The sequence below is a fragment of the Parasteatoda tepidariorum genome, chromosome 1 (assembly GCF_043381705.1).
Source record: "Parasteatoda tepidariorum isolate YZ-2023 chromosome 1, CAS_Ptep_4.0, whole genome shotgun sequence".
In the NCBI taxonomy this organism is placed as follows: domain Eukaryota; kingdom Metazoa; phylum Arthropoda; class Arachnida; order Araneae; family Theridiidae; genus Parasteatoda; species Parasteatoda tepidariorum.
The window spans coordinates 62915915-62937685 of NC_092204.1; the positions used below are offsets into that span (position 1 = coordinate 62915915).

General features: G+C 28.6%; 1 protein-coding gene across 34 annotated transcripts in view; it reads right to left on the minus strand.

The window, feature by feature from the left end:
* Nucleotides 1–21771, minus strand: part of LOC107455746 (zonadhesin) — a 346128-nt gene that overhangs the window by 313370 nt on the left and 10987 nt on the right. For 23 of the 34 annotated variants that reach the window (XM_071181146.1, XM_071181242.1, XM_071181220.1 and 20 more), the window contains exons 3-16: nucleotides 20906–21097; nucleotides 20074–20127; nucleotides 19917–19973; nucleotides 18823–18876; nucleotides 18614–18676; nucleotides 16178–16216; nucleotides 15961–16023; nucleotides 15056–15109; nucleotides 14194–14370; nucleotides 12586–12780; nucleotides 10514–10705; nucleotides 6043–6234; nucleotides 4367–4555; nucleotides 1072–1269 (exon numbers count right to left, since the gene is read on the minus strand). In XM_071181146.1, coding sequence (XP_071037247.1) covers nucleotides 1072–1269; nucleotides 4367–4555; nucleotides 6043–6234; nucleotides 10514–10705; nucleotides 12586–12780; nucleotides 14194–14370; nucleotides 15056–15109; nucleotides 15961–16023; nucleotides 16178–16216; nucleotides 18614–18676; nucleotides 18823–18876; nucleotides 19917–19973; nucleotides 20074–20127; nucleotides 20906–21097 — 1719 coding nt within the window. The remainder of the gene's footprint in view (nucleotides 1–1071; nucleotides 1270–4366; nucleotides 4556–6042; nucleotides 6235–10513; nucleotides 10706–12585; nucleotides 12781–14193; nucleotides 14371–15055; nucleotides 15110–15960; nucleotides 16024–16177; nucleotides 16217–18613; nucleotides 18677–18822; nucleotides 18877–19916; nucleotides 19974–20073; nucleotides 20128–20905; nucleotides 21098–21771) is intronic. The other 11 variants (XM_071181236.1, XM_071181206.1, XM_071181225.1 and 8 more) reach the window with 6 other exon arrangements.

The window sequence follows — 21771 nt, forward strand, 5'->3', positions numbered from 1 at the left end:
AGGACAATAAATCCGTTATTTTTAAGATTTCAATATCACTGAAATCAGATTTTATAAAAATCGCATTCCAAAGAAAGCCATTGTTAACTATATTGTATAAAAAATAATTTATAAATTAATACTTTTTTTAAAAAATCAACTTGTTTAAATTGATGACTTTTAAAAAAATCAAAATTGATTTAAATCAATGTATTTATAAAAAATCAGATTATTTTAATAACGAATTCAAAGTAATTTAGATCATACCAATCCTGACATTAACGAACAGTATACATAATTTTTCAGATTATGATCACAGTCGTTTAAATGACAAATCACTCAAAACGAGTATGAGTATGTGATATGCCATTTTTGAGACAAAGCATTTTGCTGAAAAATATGCATGCACTCATTTTTCAGATTACGACCACAGTCATTTGAATAAAAAATCACTCAAAATGAGTATGAGTAAGTGATATGTCATTTTTGAGACAAAGCATTTTGCTGAAAAATATGTATTTAGGGCATAGGGTTTTCAAATTCGACTATATTTGTTTCGAAGCAATTTGGACATATTTTTGTTAGATTTTGAGAAACCCATTTTTACAAAGCGATAAATATGAAGTCCCTTTATAATGAGATTATAAAAATGAGAAACAAAATGCAGCGTAAAAAGCTACAAATTTTTCTCAATAAGACATTGAACGTGCTTTATTAAGATAATACTTTCTAATAGTTTGCATTAAAAATTCAAAATAGTAAAATATGTTATAGAGTGTACGAATTTTTACTTTTTTTGTCGTGTGCAGAACGCAAAAAAAAAAAAAAAAAAAAAAAAAAAAAAAAAAAAAACAGAACAACTTAATAACTTTTGCTATACTAATCGAATTTTCATGCACCAAGCAACTGCACTACAACTTTAATCGTACAAAGGTCTAACTTAAAATAAACATATTGATTATTTTCGTTAATTAATTTTTAAATGTCTACGAATGATTAAAATGCTTATTTTTTTATAAAAAAAATTTAATCTTCGCTGAAATTTACAAAATACAAATAACTAAAACTAATAACTCAAAAATTACTACAAACCTGGAATTTTGTCACATTTATCAGGTTTTACACATTTCCCATCATTCCTTTTAACGAGTCCCTTTTTGCAGGCGCATCCTTTGATGCAAATGAGGGGACAAATGGGCGCTTTAGCTTTGTAATTCTCGCAGGTATTCTTACAAGTTGGCCTACATTCATAGAATTCTTCATCTTTGCCACATTCTTCACTAGGTGGGCCTAAGAAAATAATAAATTTATCTATAAAAATAACGACTAATTTTATCTAACTATAAATAGATAAAAAAAACTTTTAAGCGTTAAAATATATTACATGAAATTTTGAAATAGTTTTAATTCATTTAGTTAGCGTGTCATTTAAACGAGTTCTTTACATAAATTTTACATTTGTTTAATTTAGTATGGTTTATACATACATAATATAGCTTTTTCTAAAAAAAAAATTTTTTCATTTTATGTTTAATAATCAAAGAACTCTGAGGCAAATTCAAAATGTTTGATTCGTGTTACTGCTTCACTCAGAACACGGACACAAGAAAAAATTAAATTAAATTACCGTACTGTATGGCATTGACATTTGTGATAAAAGAAATGAAATATTCTGCTCAATAAAACAAAAATATATTTTATTTAAACCATTTATTTGGTAATCTTTCCGTTCATATTCGCTTACCTGAAATTCTGTTTTTTTTTATTCTTATTATTACACACTTAGTCAAAAATACATTAGGGGAGAGTGGGGTCAATTGTAAGAGGGTACGATTGTAACAGAGCAAAAATTTCGAGTGTCGGGTTCTAGATTTGGTTCCTAGGTGGCGCACAAGGTGTATTTAATAAATCTACAGGTACACCCCTGATGGCAACCACTTTTATGTACTTTTGAAAGAGTTACATCACAAAAGATATTTTCACGCCACGCAAGTACTTTTTTTGGCATTAGAATATTATATTGTAACAAAGTAATTTTGTTTAAACAAATAAAAGTTAGCAACCGAATATGTAAGTGGACACTTTAATTAGATTTCAATAAAGAAAAAGATTAGTTTTGCTAATTAACTAGCATTGTTTTTAACAAATGAAGCTGAAATGGCGTCTTGGGGACAATTGTAACAATAAGTAAAAGGGCGATTGTAACAGCTGAAAATAAATAATCTTAAGTTTACAAACCATTACTTAACTCTTTAAGAACCACCAATAGTTTCCTATATCATTTATATTATGTTGCATGTGCATTATTTTATTTGTCACCTTTCACAGCATAAATTAAAATTTTTAACCCCTTAAAGTTAAAAGTTTAACCCTTTAGGTCTCTGCTCATTATTATTTTTACTCCTAAAATATCACTACTATTTTGATCAATAAAAAAATATATCACAACTATGATAATATGTATAATTAACTATGTTTTAGTTGAATTTATGAACTGTTACAATTGACCCCGTAAGTGGGGACAATTGTAACAAGTGCACGACTGTCAAAAATTGTTAATAACTAATATAATAATATTTAAAATCTGGTATTTATTTTTTTTCTAGTAGAGGATAGTCTACTTTACTCGTCTGTCAATTAATACTAATAATATATTGGATTTTTTGTTAGTTAAAAATAGTTAAGTAAAAAATGTTACAATTGACCCCACTCTCCCCTACTGAATAGTTAATTTTCCCGAATGAATGGTTTCTATGCCTTTGCTCTAAGACATCATGATAAAAGAACCAATTTTTATCCCATTTACCAAATTTTATCACGTTTTATCAAACCACTTTGGTACCTTAATTTTATCAAAACTAATACCAAAGCGCTTCTGCAAAAATTTCTCAGCTTTTTGGTGTTTGCATAGAGCCGGAAACATGGCGAATTTCACCATATTTTTGACCATACCTTTATTTATGCTTCTTTATTTCTTGACTAGTTTTGTCCATATTTTTTTCTCAATTGATTGAAGAAATACGTTATACCATATGAATGCTAGCACGCTGTATAAAAGGAAGAAATTATATTTGTACAGTAAAAAAGAAAATTAGAAAAAAAAACTTTCGAATTCCGTCTAAGAATTTACGACGGACTTATGTCACTAATTGTGTAAAATATTTTACGTTTGCTATGCTATGCAACATAGTTCATACCTCTATAGAGTGTGAAAGCTGTCAAAACACAATTTTGAAATAAAAAAAGACGCTTGTGGGTTTAGCAATTAGTCATTATTTCCCTTCTATTTAGCTAAAGTGTGTTAATGTTTTCTAAATCAATATTTATGTCAATTTTTTGAGTACACTTTAAAAAAAAATAATTTTGGAAGAAAAAAAAGAATTTTCCATATGAAATTTATGCTGTTTCAGAGATTTCAATAGAAGAGTAAGTTGATTTATAATTATTGGAGTAGGTTTTCAAAATTACTTTTCTGAGAATAATAAACTGGACTCTGAGTGAAAAAGCAATATGAAATGTAAAAAATATTAAGTTTTGTAACCAAAACAAGCATTTTTTTAAACGTGTCTCACGAGGCCAAGTGCTTTTAAAAGCAACTTTTGTCTCATACTCAAATGTGTTAGTTTTATCAATTTTATAAGTTTTAGAAACGATCTTGAAATGATTCAATGCATGCTACACTTAAAAGTCCACCCTATTAATGATGTATTACCTATTAATCGTACCACCCTATTGTACCACCCTATTAATCGAGTATTTTCAAACCTTGCGGTAAATATTTGTAAAATTCAGGCACACCCACTTCAATGAATTTTGCCTTCAAATTTGAGTCGCACTGAATCTCAATCACTTTCATTTGCATATAACTGGGTACTGAGTCTATATTTATTGAGAAAATCGAAGAAAACAAACAAAATTTGTCTTCCAAAGAATTAAAATCTTTAAACCTTGTTTCAAAATCTGTTCTAAGATTTGAAATTTTTTTCTGCTTATTTTTGTTACGATGCAGTATCACATGATGATAAGAACAATGTTAAAATGTATTGTTCTTGTATTCTTTTTATGTGCATTATGTTAGATATCCACTAAAATAATATAATGATATGAGCTATGGGTTTTGCACAGGCTTCAAACATATTTAAGAAATGCATTTAAATTTAAATGAACTAGTAACAATAGCAATATAATTAGTTATACTTTTGAATTCAGACTTTACAAATTAGTTTCAGTGAGGCTTGCTTAACGTATCAAGGAGAAAAACTTCATTTTCTTTGATTTCATATTATTATTATTACAATCAAGTGATGAATTATACTATTAAATCGAATACTAGTTATGTTTATACGCAACTTAAAACTTGCTTTGAAAATAAATAAACCTTCCTTACTTGAGTTTTCGCATTTACAGGATGGACATGGTTTAGTATCGTAATCTATTTCACAACCAGGGCCGTCACATATTGGCATGCTGCAGGACACTTCGTTGCATTCACAACTAGGACATGGCTTTGTTTCAGAATTTATTCTGCATCCTGGCTTATCGCATTTAGGTGGAGAACACAATATTGGTGGTGCACCTTGTATAATAATAATAATAATAATAAAGTTATTAATGAGATTCAATTATTATTAGCAAATATAAAATGTTTGATTCATGTTACTGCTACACTCAGGACACGAAGAAAAATAATTCTGGTAAAGTTACCGTACTGTGTGGTAATGACATTTCTGGTAAAATAAATCCATTGTTCTGGTTTTAAAAAAAAACAAATTATATGGTTATAAACCATATATTTAGTAATTTTTCCGTTTATATATCAACGTTTTACAGGAAATTCTGGTTTTCTTTTCATATTACCACACATTTAGAAAAATAGAAAACTTATAATTAAATTCAACCGAATGAATGGTTTTTATGCCTTGCTCTAAGGTATCATGATAAAATAACCAATTTTTACCGCATTTACCAAATTTCATCACGTATTATAAAACGAAACTTTTTTCGTGAATTTTACCAAAATTATTATCGAAGTATTTCTGTAAAAATTACTGAGCTTTTCATGTTTGCTAAGAACCAGAAATACGACAAATTTTGTCATAATCTTGACCATACTTTTTTTTTCTGAGCTAGTTTTGTTCATATTTTTTCTCAATAAATTGTAAAAATACACTACATAATATGAATGCTAGTACGCTTTATAAAAGGAAGAAATTACACATGTATACAAATAAGAAACATTTGGAAAAAACATTTTTGACTTTCATCTAAGAATCTATGACCGACAGACTTCTGGCATTAATTGTGCAAAATATATTTTGCGTTTCCGGTGCAACATATTTTATACCTTTTTAGAGTGAGGAAGCAGAGGAAACATAATTTTGGAGTAAAGGAAAGACACTTATGGATTTAACAGTTAGTCACTATTTTCCTTCGATTTGGCTAACAAGTGTTAACGTCAATATATATTTCGGAATCAATATTTCTGTCAATAATTTGCGTATACTTTGAAAGAAAGTTACACACTATTAGAATCTCGAGTTAGAACACTATTAGAATCGCGAATTTTACTTACAAAGCTTATACTGTTTTAAAGAATTTAAAAGAAAGTTTATGTATTTGATGAGTTAGTACGGAGTAGATTTTCGAAATTGCTTTTTTTTTAAATAATGAAATGAACTCTGATTGAAAAGACAAATGGAAATGGAAGAAATATAAAGTTTTGTAACCTAAAGAAATCTTTCTTAAAATGTTTTAGTAAGGTCAAGTGCTAAGTCTGAATCAAATATGAGTTAAATTTTTTTATCGATTTCAAATATGTTTTATAAATGCGATTAAATTTAAATAAACTAGTAAAAATAGTAACATAATTAGTAATATCGTTGCATTCGTACTTTCCAAATTAGTTTGAGTAGAACTTGCTTGATATATCCTGGAGTAAAATCTTACTTCTTTGATTTATTATTATTATTATTACAATCAATTTATGAATGAATATTAATTTGAATTGAATATTAATTATGTTTATACATAATTTAAAACTTGCTTTTAAATTCGCGTCTTTACCTGAAATTTCACATTTGCAGGATGGACATGGTTCAGTCTCGTAATCTAGTTCACAACCAGGGCCGTCACATTTTGGCAAGGTGCAGGACACTCCTCTACATTCACAACTAGGACATGGTTTAGTTTTATAATTTATTCTGCATCCTGGCTTATCGCATTTAGGTGGAGAACACGATACTGGCGGTGCACCTCCTATAATAATAATAATACTCAATTACAACAGGTCGAGAAGTTAAAAAGAATGGAGATAAAGAAGGAAAATTGTGTCATAACAATTGAAAGAAGACCTAATAAAAGTGTGCTCGTAAATTAACCCACTGATAATTCAGTACGTAAAAAGTTGTAATTTAACCTCCAGCCTTCTCCGCATAGCAAAACCGGTTTTTCCATGTTATAAGATAGGAAATCAGTGTATTGGGTGAAACATTCTCCAATTTTGCCCATTTACTAGCGGCCAGTAGATTAAGGAACAGATTTAGTACGCATTTTTAAAATCCTTATCAAGAAGGAGGTCCAGAAAAGTATAGGGGAGAGTGGGGTCAATTGTAACAGGGTACGATTGTAACAGAGCAAAAATTTCGAGTGTCGGATTCTAGATTTGGTTCCTAGGTGGCGCACAAGGTGTATTTAATAAATCTACATGTACACCCCTGATGGCAACCATTTTTATGTACTTTTGAAAGAGTTACATCACAAAAGATATTTTCACGCCACGCAAGTACTTTTTTTGGTATTAGAATATTATATTGTAACAAAGTAATTTTGTTTAAACAAATAAAAATTAGTAACCGAATATGTAAGTGGACACCTTAATTAACATTTCAATAAAAAAAAGATTAGTTTTGCTAATTAACTAGCATTGTTTTTAACAAATGAAGCTGAAATGGCGTCTTGGGGACAATTGTAACAATAAGTAAAGGGACGATTGTAACAGCTGAAAATAAATAATCTTATGTTTACAAACCATTACTTAACTCTTTAAGAACCACCAATAGTTTCCTATATCATTTATATTATGTTGCATGTGCATTATTTTATTTGTCACCTTTCACAGCATAAATTAAAATTTTTAACCCCTTAAAGTTAAAAGTTTAACCCTTTAGGTCTCTGCTCATTATTATTTTTACTCCTAAAATATCACTACTATTTTGATCAATAAAAAAATATATCACAACTATGATAATATGTATAATTAACTATGTTTTAGTTGAATTTATGAACTGTTACAATTGACCCCGTAAGTGGGGACAATTGTAACAAGTGCACGACTGTCAAAAATTGTTAATAACTAATATAATAACATTTAAAATTAGGTATTTTTTTTTTTTTCTAGTAGAGGATAGTCTACTTTACTCGTCTGTCAATTAATACTAATAATATATTGGATTTTTTGTTAGTTAAAAATAGTTAAGTAAAAAATGTTACAATTGACCCCACTCTCCCCTACACGTGAGAAGTTCCAAACTAATAGTTCAGTGAGAAAATATCAAAAATTTTATTGAATACTTACAAAACACTACAGATGTAGGCAGAACTTTAATCGTCAGAAGAAACAGAGAAATTGAAGTGCTTGAGAAATGATTGTTAGAAGTACGTCTAGGTTTTATAAAAAAAATCAAACTCGCTTTTGATGTTTTCAGCCCTGATTTTGACACCTGTAATTCGTTAGATTCGATAGCACCCCCTTACCGTTAAATATCCCTGCGACGTATCCATGATTCATAAACTTAGATCTGCCAAACGCGGCTAACAAGCTCAACACAAACAAATTTTTCAACTTTTGTTTTTTTGTTTTCTTGCTTTCTGTTTTTCTTTATTTACATTTGAGAAAGTACTCCTTCTGCATTGAGTTTCGTAAAAACATAAGTACCCTTTACAAGAACTGAAAACTTAAATATCAAGCGATTGAGCATGAAATAAAATAATACCTATAAATGACATATGAGTATATATGACCAAACACGCCAATATGCATCGCCAGTGGAGTTGTGAAATAAGATAGATAATTTTACTTTATTTTAGTAATAAATAAAATTTAGAACATATTTCTTTTTCTTTTTAAAACTTAATCATCGAGGGGAAAAAAGTAAGCAAAATAAATATTCGAATATTATATGAAAAAAAATGAGCTGTATTGTTTTTCTTCTTTAAAATACTTAATTTTTATTTCTTTAAGGACTCCAATCTTAACTTTAAAAAAAGTAAATAAACGAAGATCGACTAGATACGTATAATTTCTTTATTTATATTTTCTGAGCTTTATTTTGGTTCTAGAACTTTGTAAGAATTTATGTTAAAATAGAGGGCTTAAAACTGTCTTGTCATCCAAAACTGAATTTTATAACTGTGTATGTAGACGTCATTGAACTATTTGTTTCAAACGCATTTTCCAGGTATCGTTGAAATTTATATAAATCAAATCATAATGTGCATGAGATGAAATTTATATAAATCAAATCATAATGTGCATAAGATGAATGAAATTAGCATATATAAATTAAAGGTTTTATCATCATCATCAATGGCTCGACAGCCCAGGGAGGCTCTTGGCTTTCTCAAGAATTATTTTCCAGGTCAATTTTTTTCCTGCTAGCGTTTCTCAGTTTTTAGTTTTAAGGCCAAAAGTTCTTTTTCTAGGCCATCTATCTATCTCAAATTTGGCCTGGCACTTTTTCGTATGCTAACTGGTCTGGCATTAAAAACTCTTTTTGTGGTAATCAAAGGTTTCGAATGATATAAATATTGCCTAGTTTTAAAAACCTTAAATAGAGTACCGTCCTTCTACAAAGCTGGACTAAAATACATAAGAATCCAATAAGCGAGAGAAGAGAGCTCGATTTGCAAGGTATTCCAAAAGAAACTACGAGAGCAGTTCTGGAGGTTTGCAAAAGCAGAGAGGATGGGGTGAAGCCAAACAGAAAGGTTAAAAGAAAACAATTCATTTAAATGTAAACTTTTCTGTACTTTTTGTGACGCATTGATTTTTAAGCATATTTTAATTTTAACGTATTATCAACAAAGCATAAGTGATATTACTTTTTTTTAATTTTATTAACTTTTCTATTGGTTTTTATATATTCTTCAAGTTAGTCAAATAAAGAAATTGAAAATGCTGTGTCTCAAAATAATAAAATTTATAATCGTATATACAATGGCTCTCAAAAGTGTTTGTACACTTGTGATTTTCAATGAAATAGAGTTCCATCCATTAATTAAAATGAATATTTCAGAATGAATATTTAATGACACTCTGATGGATTTTTTATGAATTTTTCACGAGTTTTATAATTTTAATCTTTGATCACTCTGATATAAATTCCTTCTTCTAAGCGTTTTATCACATACTGTATAGTGGAACGATATAAAATAAACTATTTTAGCAATATTTATTACTGATTTACCACTAATGATGGCAAGTTATCAACTTTTAAATGTTGTCTGGTGCTACATTATGACTACGAGGCTTTTTAAATGCTAAAAGAAAATATTATGGAGTTTGAAAGCAAAAATTAAAATCCAATTTTCTTACCATAATTTTTATTTTAAATTGCAAAAAATGGATAAATGAATGATTAAATAATAATAACAAATGAAAAATAAGTAAAAAAAAAATAAAGCAATAGACGATAATTTTATCAAACCTAAGTTGACTTTTGTGAAGTAAAATTTTTGTTACTCTCTGATTATTAATTTTTTAAAATAAACTTTTACTTTATTTCCGAAATATTACATGCAGTTTTGTCAGAATTATATTATAGATATCAGTCATAAGTGTAGGAATATGTTTGGGAGCCACTGTATATATAGGAAAAATTTGTGAATTATTTGCTCCAAACGTAGTTTTTGAGCAGCATCAAAATGTATATAAATCAAATCGTATTGTAAATAAATCGAATGAAATATATATGAATCAATGGTTTCACAAGATGTATTTGTTCAGGACTTCCTTTTAAAAAGAGTACCAGCATAAATACAAATCTAGCCAAAAATCAAAAGCATCCAAAGAGTGAAAAGAGATAGTTCAAAGTGCAGAGCAATTTTGGAGATTGGTTAGTGCAACGAGCAAGGGGTGGAGCTCACTATTACAGTGCATTCTCTCTTATATAACACCGTATTAAATAACTAATCCATATAAATATTTTATTAGAATAGAATATGAATATTTTATTAGAATATAATAGATATTTTAGATACAAAAATGTATTTGTATTTATATCTAGTGTTTATTTCTTTCATTGTATCATAGTTTTATTGTAATGAAACTCTGAAATGGTTTTTTAAAATGAAATTTACTGAACCTAACTAAACAGCACTTTATAAAACGAATTCAGCTTATATTTCAGTTTTGTTTTTAAAAAAATAATGCTTATTTTGTTGAACGTTTATAAAAAGTACCAAAATTTCTGAATTTGTGTGAAAGAGAGTGAAATGTCATGTTGTGTTATTACAAAATACTGAATACTTTCTTTACCTGTATTTTTGCAATCGCAAGATGGACATGGTTTTGTCTCGTAATTTATTTCACAATCAACGTCACATTTTGGGATGTTGCAGATGACCGGAGGTTTTCCTAAGCATTCGCAAGTGGGACATGGCTTTGTATCATAATTTAATTTGCATCCTGGCTCATTGCAAACAGGTAGAGCACACGTTGGTACTGGAACTAATGATACAAACCAATATTTATACAACGAGGAGATAATGCAAAAAAATTTTGACTTTAAAATAAAAAGTAATAAAAAAAAGCCTTCTAAATCAAAAATTTTTAAACTACTAATATGATCTATTTCTACTACAAATTCGGACTTATAAATGAATTTTGGGACCGCGAAAAAACCCGTTTATGTTGTAATATATTTTCCATAATAACAGAAGAAAGATGAATAATTCATAACATTTAGTTTCTCCATTTTCGACGAAATTAAAGTCGAAATTTTTGTTTCAAATTAAAAGTTTAAAAGTTTATGTTCTTACACAAAATTTTCTCTTTTTTTTAAACCAATTAAACGGAACAGTATAATAAATAAAATTTTAATTGCAGTATTGTTTTCGTCTCCTTACAAAATGCAGCTACGAAACCTCTTTCTTGACAAACTTTTGGAATTAAATTCTTAGTAAGTTGAAATTTTAAACGAAACTTTTACTGTAAGTTATGCGATATTCTAAGTGTTCTATTCTGTTCGCTTTCACTTGATTAAACAAATTTTGTGGGAGCATAAATTCATTAAATAAAAAAAGATATTGTGAAGTATGAAACATGATTCAAAAACAATAAAAATCTGTATTAACAGAAAGATTTTGAAAGGCTAATGTTAGAAACACCAATAGATTTTTCTGAAAATGAAGTTCGTCTTGATGTTTTCAGTCCTATGATTGTCACTTCGATATCGTCTCTTTTCCCACTTAAATGTAAACTAGTGATTCTGTGTGCACTTTTCGTAGTTAATTTTTGATAAAGATTCTTAATTATATATTTATAGTGAAGGTCTGTTGCTACAGAACATTCTATATATCTATACACTCAACCATCACTAGTCAAGCACCTATCCCTGCTTTTCAGATCTCTATCATTTAACAGCCATGGCTGGAATGTCTCGTAATTTTATCCCAGTCAGACAAAGACGAAGAGAGCGCCTGAGCTGGCACCCCTCTTCAAACTTCCACAACACAATTAACTTGAGGACTTTTAGAAGCCATAGATTTAATATGCTCTTTGCTGCGCATGTATACATATTAAATAATTGGCATATAAAGCGGATGCTTAACTTAAACTAAACATTCCATTAATAATCTATAATGCTCTTCTGTATTTTTATAGAATCACATCTAAAGTTCAAAAAGCTAACATTTCTTTAAAAAAAGTTAATTATTTTTTTATAAATATTAACCTCTAGTGCGAAGCACTAAATCAGTAGATACCTAGCAGCAATAATTCAATTGTTTTCCAACGTATTTAAAATCAATATAAAGATCACAACTTGAATTCATACCAATGGCATTATTTTCGTATATTTCTATGCTTTCCAGATTTATGTAAAAACCTACAATTTACACTTTATGCAAGGGTCTGTTTTTACAAAATATTTTAATTACAAATTTTTTCTCCAAAAAATTCTATATTGTTAAAAGTTCAAAAAATTATTACTTTTTCTATTTGACATGAAAAATAAAATAATTATCCTCATTTTTTTTGGAATTGTATGTTAATACTAAAATAATTTTCACATATTTTTTTTACATATTTAATTAAAGAATTTAACTTCTACCTAACAGTGAATTGGCCATGGATTCCGTTGTTTAAAATTTTTTTAAATTAATAATCATTATGATTGATTGAGAACTATCTCTTGTAATGAAACCCTGGAATTGTTTTTTAAAATGAAATTTATTGAACCTAAATAAACAGAACTTTATAAAACAAATTCAGCTAATTTTTCTCTTTTTTTAATGCCAATTTCTGTTGAACGCACACAAACAGTAATTTCTGAATTTATATGAAGTGTCATGTTTTATTATTAAAAAATACTAAATGCTTTCTTTTACCTGTTTTTTTGCAGTCGCAAGATGGACATGGTTTTGTCTCGTAATTTATTTCACAATCTACATCACATTTTGGAACGCTGCAACGCACAATTGGCTTTCCTACGCATTCGCAAGTGGGACATGGCTTTGCATCATAATTTATTTCGCATCCTTCCTCATCGCAAGAAGGTAAAGGGCACGTTGGTGGTGGGGAATCTATTTTGCACAAAAAGTAATAATAAAGTAATGATACAAACTAATATTTATACAAAGAGAAAATAATTCGGAAGGATTTAGTTTTTAAAATAAAGAATCAAAAACTTTCTAAGTTAGAACTTTTAAGAACTAATATTTTATAAATGTTTTTGTCGCATAATTAAATTTTCTGAGGTTTGGAAAGTACTTTTGTGCTGTCAGTACCCAATCAGAACAGTCCAGAATATCAGTTTTTCCGCTTTACTTCAAAACTTTAAAAAAAAAAATTACCGATTCAGCGCTGCACTCTCTCTTAGAAAATGCATTAAAATGTTTTGGTTTCTATAAAAGATATTATTTTTTTTAGGATCAGCTATTTTCCTTTATAAATTATAACCAAGTCTAATTAACGCTGTTGGTCTAATTTACGGGTGAGGAAATCTTCAGTCGTGACTCCTTTTGCACTATATTATAAAACCAGTCGTAGTCCGTTCGGTATGATACATCAATTCATTATAATTTTTCGTTCCTTCACAAAATAATGTGTTAAATAGGGGAAAATAGAATGAATCTTACTTATTAATTGCCATACTTTCTTTGTTACTTTACAAAATGCAATTTTAAGACCCTACCTCCAAGAGGAAATTTCGCAAAAGACTTGCTTAATAAGTTAAAATTTTTAGCGAAACATCTAAAAGGTTTATGTGATTGTTTTGTTTTAGTGATGAATTTCTGAACAAGACCTATTTAGTATAGTTTCATTGAATTGAAAAAATTTCGTCAAAACAAATAAAGACGGAAAATTTTATTACAGTTAACTATAAAGTAAAAAATCTAACATAAATTTTTCACTCGTAATTCAAATTTATAGTTATATGCCATAGTAATTATATTGAAATCGGGAAAAAAATCGTGGTAATGATGAAAAAATTCCGGTTAACAGAAGTACAAAGTAAGATAATAAAGAGATAATTTTTACAAATATATCAATTTGCTGCTGCATGTAATTCATTTCTATGTATGTAAAGGTGAATATATTTATTCGCATAGGGTTGCATACATTTTCTATATGAAAACGTAACGGATTTTAATAAAAAAATTTTATAAAAGATTCTGATTTAATAGATTATATAGGTGAGAATATTTATTCATGTAAGGTTACACACATTTTCTACATGAAAACGGATTTCAATAAGAAAACGTTTATAAAAGAACCTATATTATAAAAATAAAATTGCACTTTTTATGCCTTTTAGACTTATGTATACAGCAAGATATATATTTGGTAGTAATTTCATCTAATTTTAATTCTATTAAACGATTTAATTTTGAAAAAGAAGCAATTTCATAGGATAGCATAATAAAATTATAATGACAGTGAAAAAGCGACAACTCTATTACATCTAATTTTTATGAAACAAAATACTATCTTACTTGAGGGGCATTTTGATTCACGAATACATCTTTCAGAACTATCTCTGTAAAATCCTTTCTTACAATCACACCCTTTTTTACAACTTCCTGAGATCAGTTTACATCTGCCTTTGATTTCACATGAATTACACCATTTTGGCTTGACACATGCCACGATGACTTCATTTTTACCACATTCTGTATGGAGACAAGTAATGATTGATGTTATTAACTGGCAGATTTAAATATATTTCTATTGACTTTACTTTAAGAAAAGAAAAATAATTTTTAACATAATAAATTTTTTAAATTAATGATTCATCAATTAAATTAATGTTTTATGTTTAATCATTTTTCAAATACAGTACATTTTGTAATTAAATTATATTGAACCAGTTTAATTTATTTAGCTGTCAAGTGTCGTCACAAAAGAGAAACGCAGTTAGATGATGATGATGATACTTATTTATTCTATCGAAAAGATCATCTCATCATTTTAGCTTTTTATCTGTGTATTTTATGTTGCTTTTTACGTTGCTATTTCCCCACTACGATGATAACTGTATTCAATTCGGGCATTAACCTGTTGTAAATTTGAAAGTTAACTTTCTTACACTTCTCATCCACGAAACTAACATAGATATTTTTAAGATTTAGAGAAAAGGATAAGTATTGACGTCTTAGGATTCTTAAAACTGTCAGGTTAGATATAAAGATTAACTGCAAAGTTTAGAATGAAAATTGCTCTAAGATTGAGATAAAACTCAAAGAATATGTGCACCAGTAATTCTTAAGAGTTTCTAAAAATATGGAAAAAATAAAACCAATTTAATCATTTTCAAAATTAATAATTCATTTAAACTAGCCTCATGACTCGGCTTACTTTTTCCTTTACCAGAAGACCTTGTTGATGATTCATCATCTTCTTCAGAACTATCTAAAATAAATATAAATTCTGTAAAAACCTTAAATATTTCAAAAATACTCCCTATAATAATGATTACCAATTTTTTAAAAGTTATTCATAGTTTGAATAAAAGTTTTAAGTTATTCCTTTTTATTTTAATTGGATGTTTTAATAAAAACAAACAGGTGCCTAAATCACAAACGAACTTTATTGTACAGTCGTAGTTGTAACAAATGTAGTCGTTCACAAGTTTATTTAGAAAGTAGAAACTTATCACATTTTTTAGAAGACTGTTCCAAATTGAAATTTGCTTTCGAAACCTTTCCCTGTGAATAAAGAAACACCGCTTGATTGAAGAAACGCTTAATTTTCAATTTCCATCTTTAACAAATAAAAGACGTTCCTATAAAAGCAGAAGAACCGTTTGTAAAGGAAATGCTGTAACATATACCTCAGATAAAATCTCACAGAGTGGATTTTTTGGTCAAGCATTATGGCGAGGCAAAATAAAATATATTTAAATGTAATATAAGAGAGATTTTATCAATAGCATTAGGAGGTGGTCTTTACCCGAACAATCAGTTGTTCAGTGTTCTTTAATCCCTTGTAACGTAATCTCTTTAAAACGTAAATCCTTTGATTAATGTGAATAATAAAACCTTTTTTGTCATTTTTATATCTTCTCTTCGTTTATTTTCGCATTGAAAAGACATGTTTATTCACTAACCTTATAAAATATTTTATGAAAGACTAATTGCTGTTTTTATTTTTGTTGACAAATTCCGATCCTCGTTTTGTTTAGTTTAAAATCTTGCACATTATATTAAAAATAATATGTAGTGTAATTAATGATGAGTGTAATTTTTAAAATTTTGTAATACCTTTTTCGTGCCTTGATGACCTATGTGAAGACCTTCTTGATGATTGGTCACTTTCTTCCTCATCTGAAAAAGTTTTTAAGAACATGCGTGTTACATAGTTTTGTTAATGATTAACAAAATGATATTTTTGTAGTATTTGCTTGTTATTTAAAAAAATTACAAAGCTGAATTTTAACTTGCTAAACTTTTTTTTAAAAAATATATAAAGGCTAATTACCCTCATCATATTCTTCAGACGATGAAGATCGGCCATTTCCTGAAATATTAACCAGATGTCTACATTGCACAAAATAAAAAAAAACGTGAACACCGGAAATAACTTTTGATCTTATGAACGGGTCACGTAATAAGACTCAATCTTAATGGTTCTACAGTCTAACCTTAAATAATATAATTAATGAGTGCAGACGACAGTTTAAACGAGATATAGGATGCGAAAACGTACTTTTTTAAAATTCAAGCAATTTTTTCGACCGATTAAAGATTTTTGACTCATAAAATGTAGGAGGCAACTGCAATTTAGAAATTATGGTCCCAACAGGAGAGCGTTTGAAAGTTCATATCCTTTAATGTTTTTTTTCTTCTTTTTTTTGCGTATTTCTGAGCTAAGGATCGAATCGGAAATTGCTTGCATACGATTATAAACATGCTGATTCAAACATAATTCCATGCAAAAAATAGTTATTCATAATTTTTTGATAATTTTCTGTTATTTATTTTAACAGTGAGCTGAAACAAATCAACTTTAAGGCTTACAAACTTTTACACTTTTTAAAACTTCGTAGCTAAAAAGATTAATCCAAAATTTGAAGGAAATCGGTCGATTATTCATTGATATATAAATGTTTAAAAACGTAACTTTTTTGTGATGGTGAAATATATATAAAGTGAAATTGGCATTAAGGGGTATGCCGAGATAACCTGGTTGGCAGGGCCCTGGACTCACGCTCGTGAGATAGGGAGTTCGAATCCAGCCAGCCGAAGTCTCCCCGTGTAGTAAATGGTGACTGGTGCATGTTAAATCTGTCGGGTCACAAAGTTCTTCATGCTACCAAAATAAATCAATACCTCTGGGAGTACTCAGTTGGATATTAATCGTTCTCTGGTTCAGGTCAAAATTGCGATCTGTGGATGAATGAATGGATGTATGAATGGGTCCGCCCTATAAACGGGTGAGACGTATGGGTGCGACAGAAGTCGAATTTTTGGCCATAAATAGCCCCACTGGAAAACAAGAACAATCTCACTCCGTCCGACTTGATGGCCGACGACAACAACAACATTAAGTGGTCAAAACTTTCAAATGTCCAGCGGTCAAAATTATTTGGACTATATATTCCAGATTGGGCGACTTCCATATTGTGAGGGTCTAATATCCAAATCTATCGAAAAATTATATTCATTTATATGCTCAGTGTGTTTTGCTGTCTGATTTCGTAACTTGAAATACCATATTTAAGGTTAAACGGTAGATTTATTAATATTGAATCCTAATAAGAGAAAATTCGATCATTATAAAGTTATTTCTAGTGATCATTTTTTTAAATTTTATTTTGAGCACTATACAAGATTTAACATACATTTTAAACGATATTTATTTGAAATATGATCAAAACAAAGTTCATCGATTTTATTGAACTTCTTGTTCTTTACAGCTAACTAATTAGAATTTCTGAATGTTTGTAATAAGCGCTATGGTTAGTTAGGTGGAAACCGAAAAATTTTTAATAATAAAAAAGTCTTTATTAGTCATTTAGATACAAAAATTAAATCTTAAGCTTACACTTTGTAAAATAAAAAAGAAATTATTTCCTTCTCCAGTCTATTCTTCCGTATTTTCTTATATGCTATTTTTTACACAATTTGAATACTGTTTGTGCTTTTAGAAAGTCGGCAATTATTACCTTTTTTAAGATAACAACTGTAAAACAATTTTTGTAACTTTGGTCGATGACTAAAATCTGTAGCACCAAACATAAATAATAGTTGCTGTTTTTTAATAATGCAAAAAATGTTTTTAATAAAAACTTTTTTACCTGATTTTTGTAAAATGGTTATGAACTAGACGGAAAAAAATTAAGGATCAAATTATAATATGGAGTACCAACACTTTGGTTCATCATCTTTGGGTTCATCATCCGAAAAATCCGTTTTACCGTAAGATCCATTTTTTTCTGTAAAATCTATTTTTATCGTAAAATATAACGTAATTACTACAGTAATATTTATTTAATTGGAGTGATTAAGTGATTTTACACCAATCATTACTATAAAAATTACGGTATATCATTACGGTTTGTTCTGTAACATGTTCCGGTAAAAATGGATTTTACGGTAAAAAGTATTGACACCCTGAATGCCGATACTTTTTGATCCGAAATTTTTATAGTTTAATTTTTATTTTGCATTACAGCAAATTCAAAATGCTTATTAAATTTAAAAGAGTTCTTAATATGAGAAATTCTATGTTACAAATGTATTTCATGCTAGTTCTTATATTCAACATGTTATCTCCTTGTATGTTCTTCCCGACAGATTAAACATTCGTTTTGTAAATCGAACTCAATCTACATTTAATATGATCTCCTATATGTTATAAAATAATGCATTACAGATAATATTTAAAATATTCTTCAAATCTCATTTAAAATACCCCGTCTTTGTTCTGATACCCATTGTGAAGACCTCCTTGATGATTGATTGAGCTCTTCATCATCTGAAAAATTCGAGAAAATGTATGTTTCAAAGTTCTGTTGACAGTGACAGAATTTAGTATTTTATGTTTGACATTTTGTGTCATGTGTTTGAATACAAATATGAATCATTTGTGTTAAATTTCTGAATGTTATAAATGCTAATTACTTTCGTCATACTCGGAGGATCTCGATGAAGATTTCCTTGAAAAGTGACCTTTCCCTAAAATATTAAACATGCATTTTTTTACAATCATTTTGAATAGAATTAACAAGAAATTTTATTTATTTTTTTGCAAACAAAAGTCTAAAGAGATTTACTTTATTTATCTGAGAACACTTTTAAAACAATTTGCAATAATTTCTGACTGCTTTGACTATGAGTACAAATATAAGGATCAAGTTTGTTGTAGTTGCAAACATATAGATAAATATATTATTTTTTATTTTGAAAAAGAGAACATTTTGATATTGGTTATTTTAGTTTATCCAGAACACTGATAAGCCTGATATTGATAAGCATAAGAAATATTTTTTACAAGAATATTTATAAGCAAAACAGTCCATAATGTATGTATAGTCCATTGCAAATTTTCAAGCAGAAAACACCACAATGATCCAAAACTTTGTTCATCGGATTTGTTTTAAAAATAAACATCGTTAATAGAAGGAAATAAAAATACATACTGGTCTTTATCCTTAGACAGATTTACTTGAGAAATCTGGTAAGTAGCTAACAAATATATATTCAACTTCATGCGTATTGTTTTCGGATTGAAAGCACCTTTTAAGGTGCTTAGTCTCTCATGGCTCTATTTTTCAGTCATGGTCATTTATTCAAGATGCGAATTTACTAAACGAACTAAACACTTTTACTAAACGAATTGTGCGAAGAATTTTTTAATTCTAAAATTTGCATAACAAGAAATGTGAATTAAGTATCGAAACACGTCGTTTCGAACTGATCGTCCAAAATTAATTATTTCTCGTGGTGACTACTTTAATGTGATAACAAAAAAAAATATAATAAGCTTTTAGCAGCTCCTGAAATAGTGAAAGAGCTGTAAAATAGTCGCTCCCAGTCGGTAACATGTAGGACGTTACCCGGCACTTGGAAACCAAGTATAATATGGATAATATTTTAACATTTATTTTATGCATTGCATTGTAATGATAATCTTTTAAACACAGTTTAAAGTATTATCATTACAATGCAATGCATAAAATATGTTTATCAAAATGTTCAACTCTTATTCTGAATACCTCTTCCATGTGGCTTATGCGAAGACCTTCTTGATGACTGATTACGTTCTTCATCATCTAAATTTATTAAAAGAAAACAATGCTCTGTCAGGATAAACGATGGTTCAAATATAGTTGTCGCTAAATTTGAATAAAGTTTTAAAGACTAATTACCTACCTTCATCATATATTATTGACCAAACTGCAGATTCTTGTGAAGACTGTTCAATTCCTGTAATGTAGAAAATATAAATACATTATTTTTCGAATATTTTGTACCAAAATAGCAGTTTGAACATTACTACTAATTATAACACAATTTAAAATAACTTTTCTTAAGATATGGTTTCATTTTTATCTCGAAAAATAATGATTTTAATTGCATTTTTCAGTAAGTAATATTACTCAACTAGTAACTAATAGCAAAGCTTAGTTCAACCTTAAATGGCTTAAGTGGAAAGTGTTTTTAAAGCAAAATAGTTAATAAACAATTTTTGAAACATATATATTTATATAGAGTGTAATTTTTATTTTAGGATAATTATTCTTTATTCAGAAATATCGCACTTATTGTAAAGGATGTGTCCTGATGAAGATCTTTACATCAGTATTTTTAATGTCTATAATCGCAGTTTTCATGCTGGACACCTTTTATAGCATTTTGAAAATATTAGTTCTAGAAATTATGAGTATAGTTTCTATTTGAATTATTGCAACAAAGATGTGGTGTTGTTAAATGTATCAATATTTTTTTTTCTCTTTTAAATAAAATACACAAATTTCGAAACTCCAGAAAATTAATATCTTAAAAGGGCATTTCTAGCTCTTTCAAAAGCAGCACTCAAAAAGAAACAAAAACTTGTATCGTTATTTCAGAAAAAAAATTTATTATAGCAAAAAATCTTGAATCCTGTAACGAAAACTATCTCCGCACATAAGTCAACTTTTTAGGTGAAAATGGTAATCAAATAAGTGTGTATACTATATTTTATACACAAATGCAATTATACCTGCAATGCAGCTCTCCAGTTTGACGCATTTTCCCGCTGCATCTCTTACTAGGGGTTTTTTGCAAAAACAACCGCTAACGCATTCATACGCACAGCTTTTAGGCACTAATTTGTTATCACAGTTCCTCTCGCAGCCACACTTGAGATAGACTTCACCTCTATCGCAGCCACAAAATTCAGGTTCTGAAGTTTCTAAGAGAAAAAACGAAATGCTTTTTTAGAAATTTATTAAAATTAGTTTGCGTTCAACATTGATAATTTTGACAAGTTTTCTTCTGAAGGCTGTTTAAGAAAATTTACCTGATGTAATAAAAATATAATTATACACTATGCGAGAAAATTGTCATTCATAAACAAGACTAAAGGTCTCTGGGTACGCGGTAAAGAAAGAGAATTTTAAGTTCTTAAATTTACATTCATTTTCTAATAATATCATAAATCTTTTTTTTTTGTCGTATGCCTGTTTAAGCAGTGGGGGTGCGATTGTTCCTGTTTTTTAGTGGCGCCATCTATGGCCAGGAATTCGACTTCTGCATTCACACAACCACAACCCGTTTATAGGGCGGGTCACATTCTCTCACATTCACACACTAAGGAAAAAGATACACACACAGAGAGAAAGAAACATCCATGCCTTGCCCGGGATTCAAACCCAGGACCTTTCTGATGCAAGGACAGTTCCCTGCCACCTACACAGGCAGGTCGGTAGCATAAATCAATAAAAGTGAGGAAAAAATCTTTTTTTTTTTTCTTAGACAAAAATTTTGTTAACAAGGCATTTTGCTGATTTTGCAAGTTCAAATAAAACGATTTTTTGTTTATAATATAGAACAAATATAACCATTACTTAAGTGTATAGAAGGCGA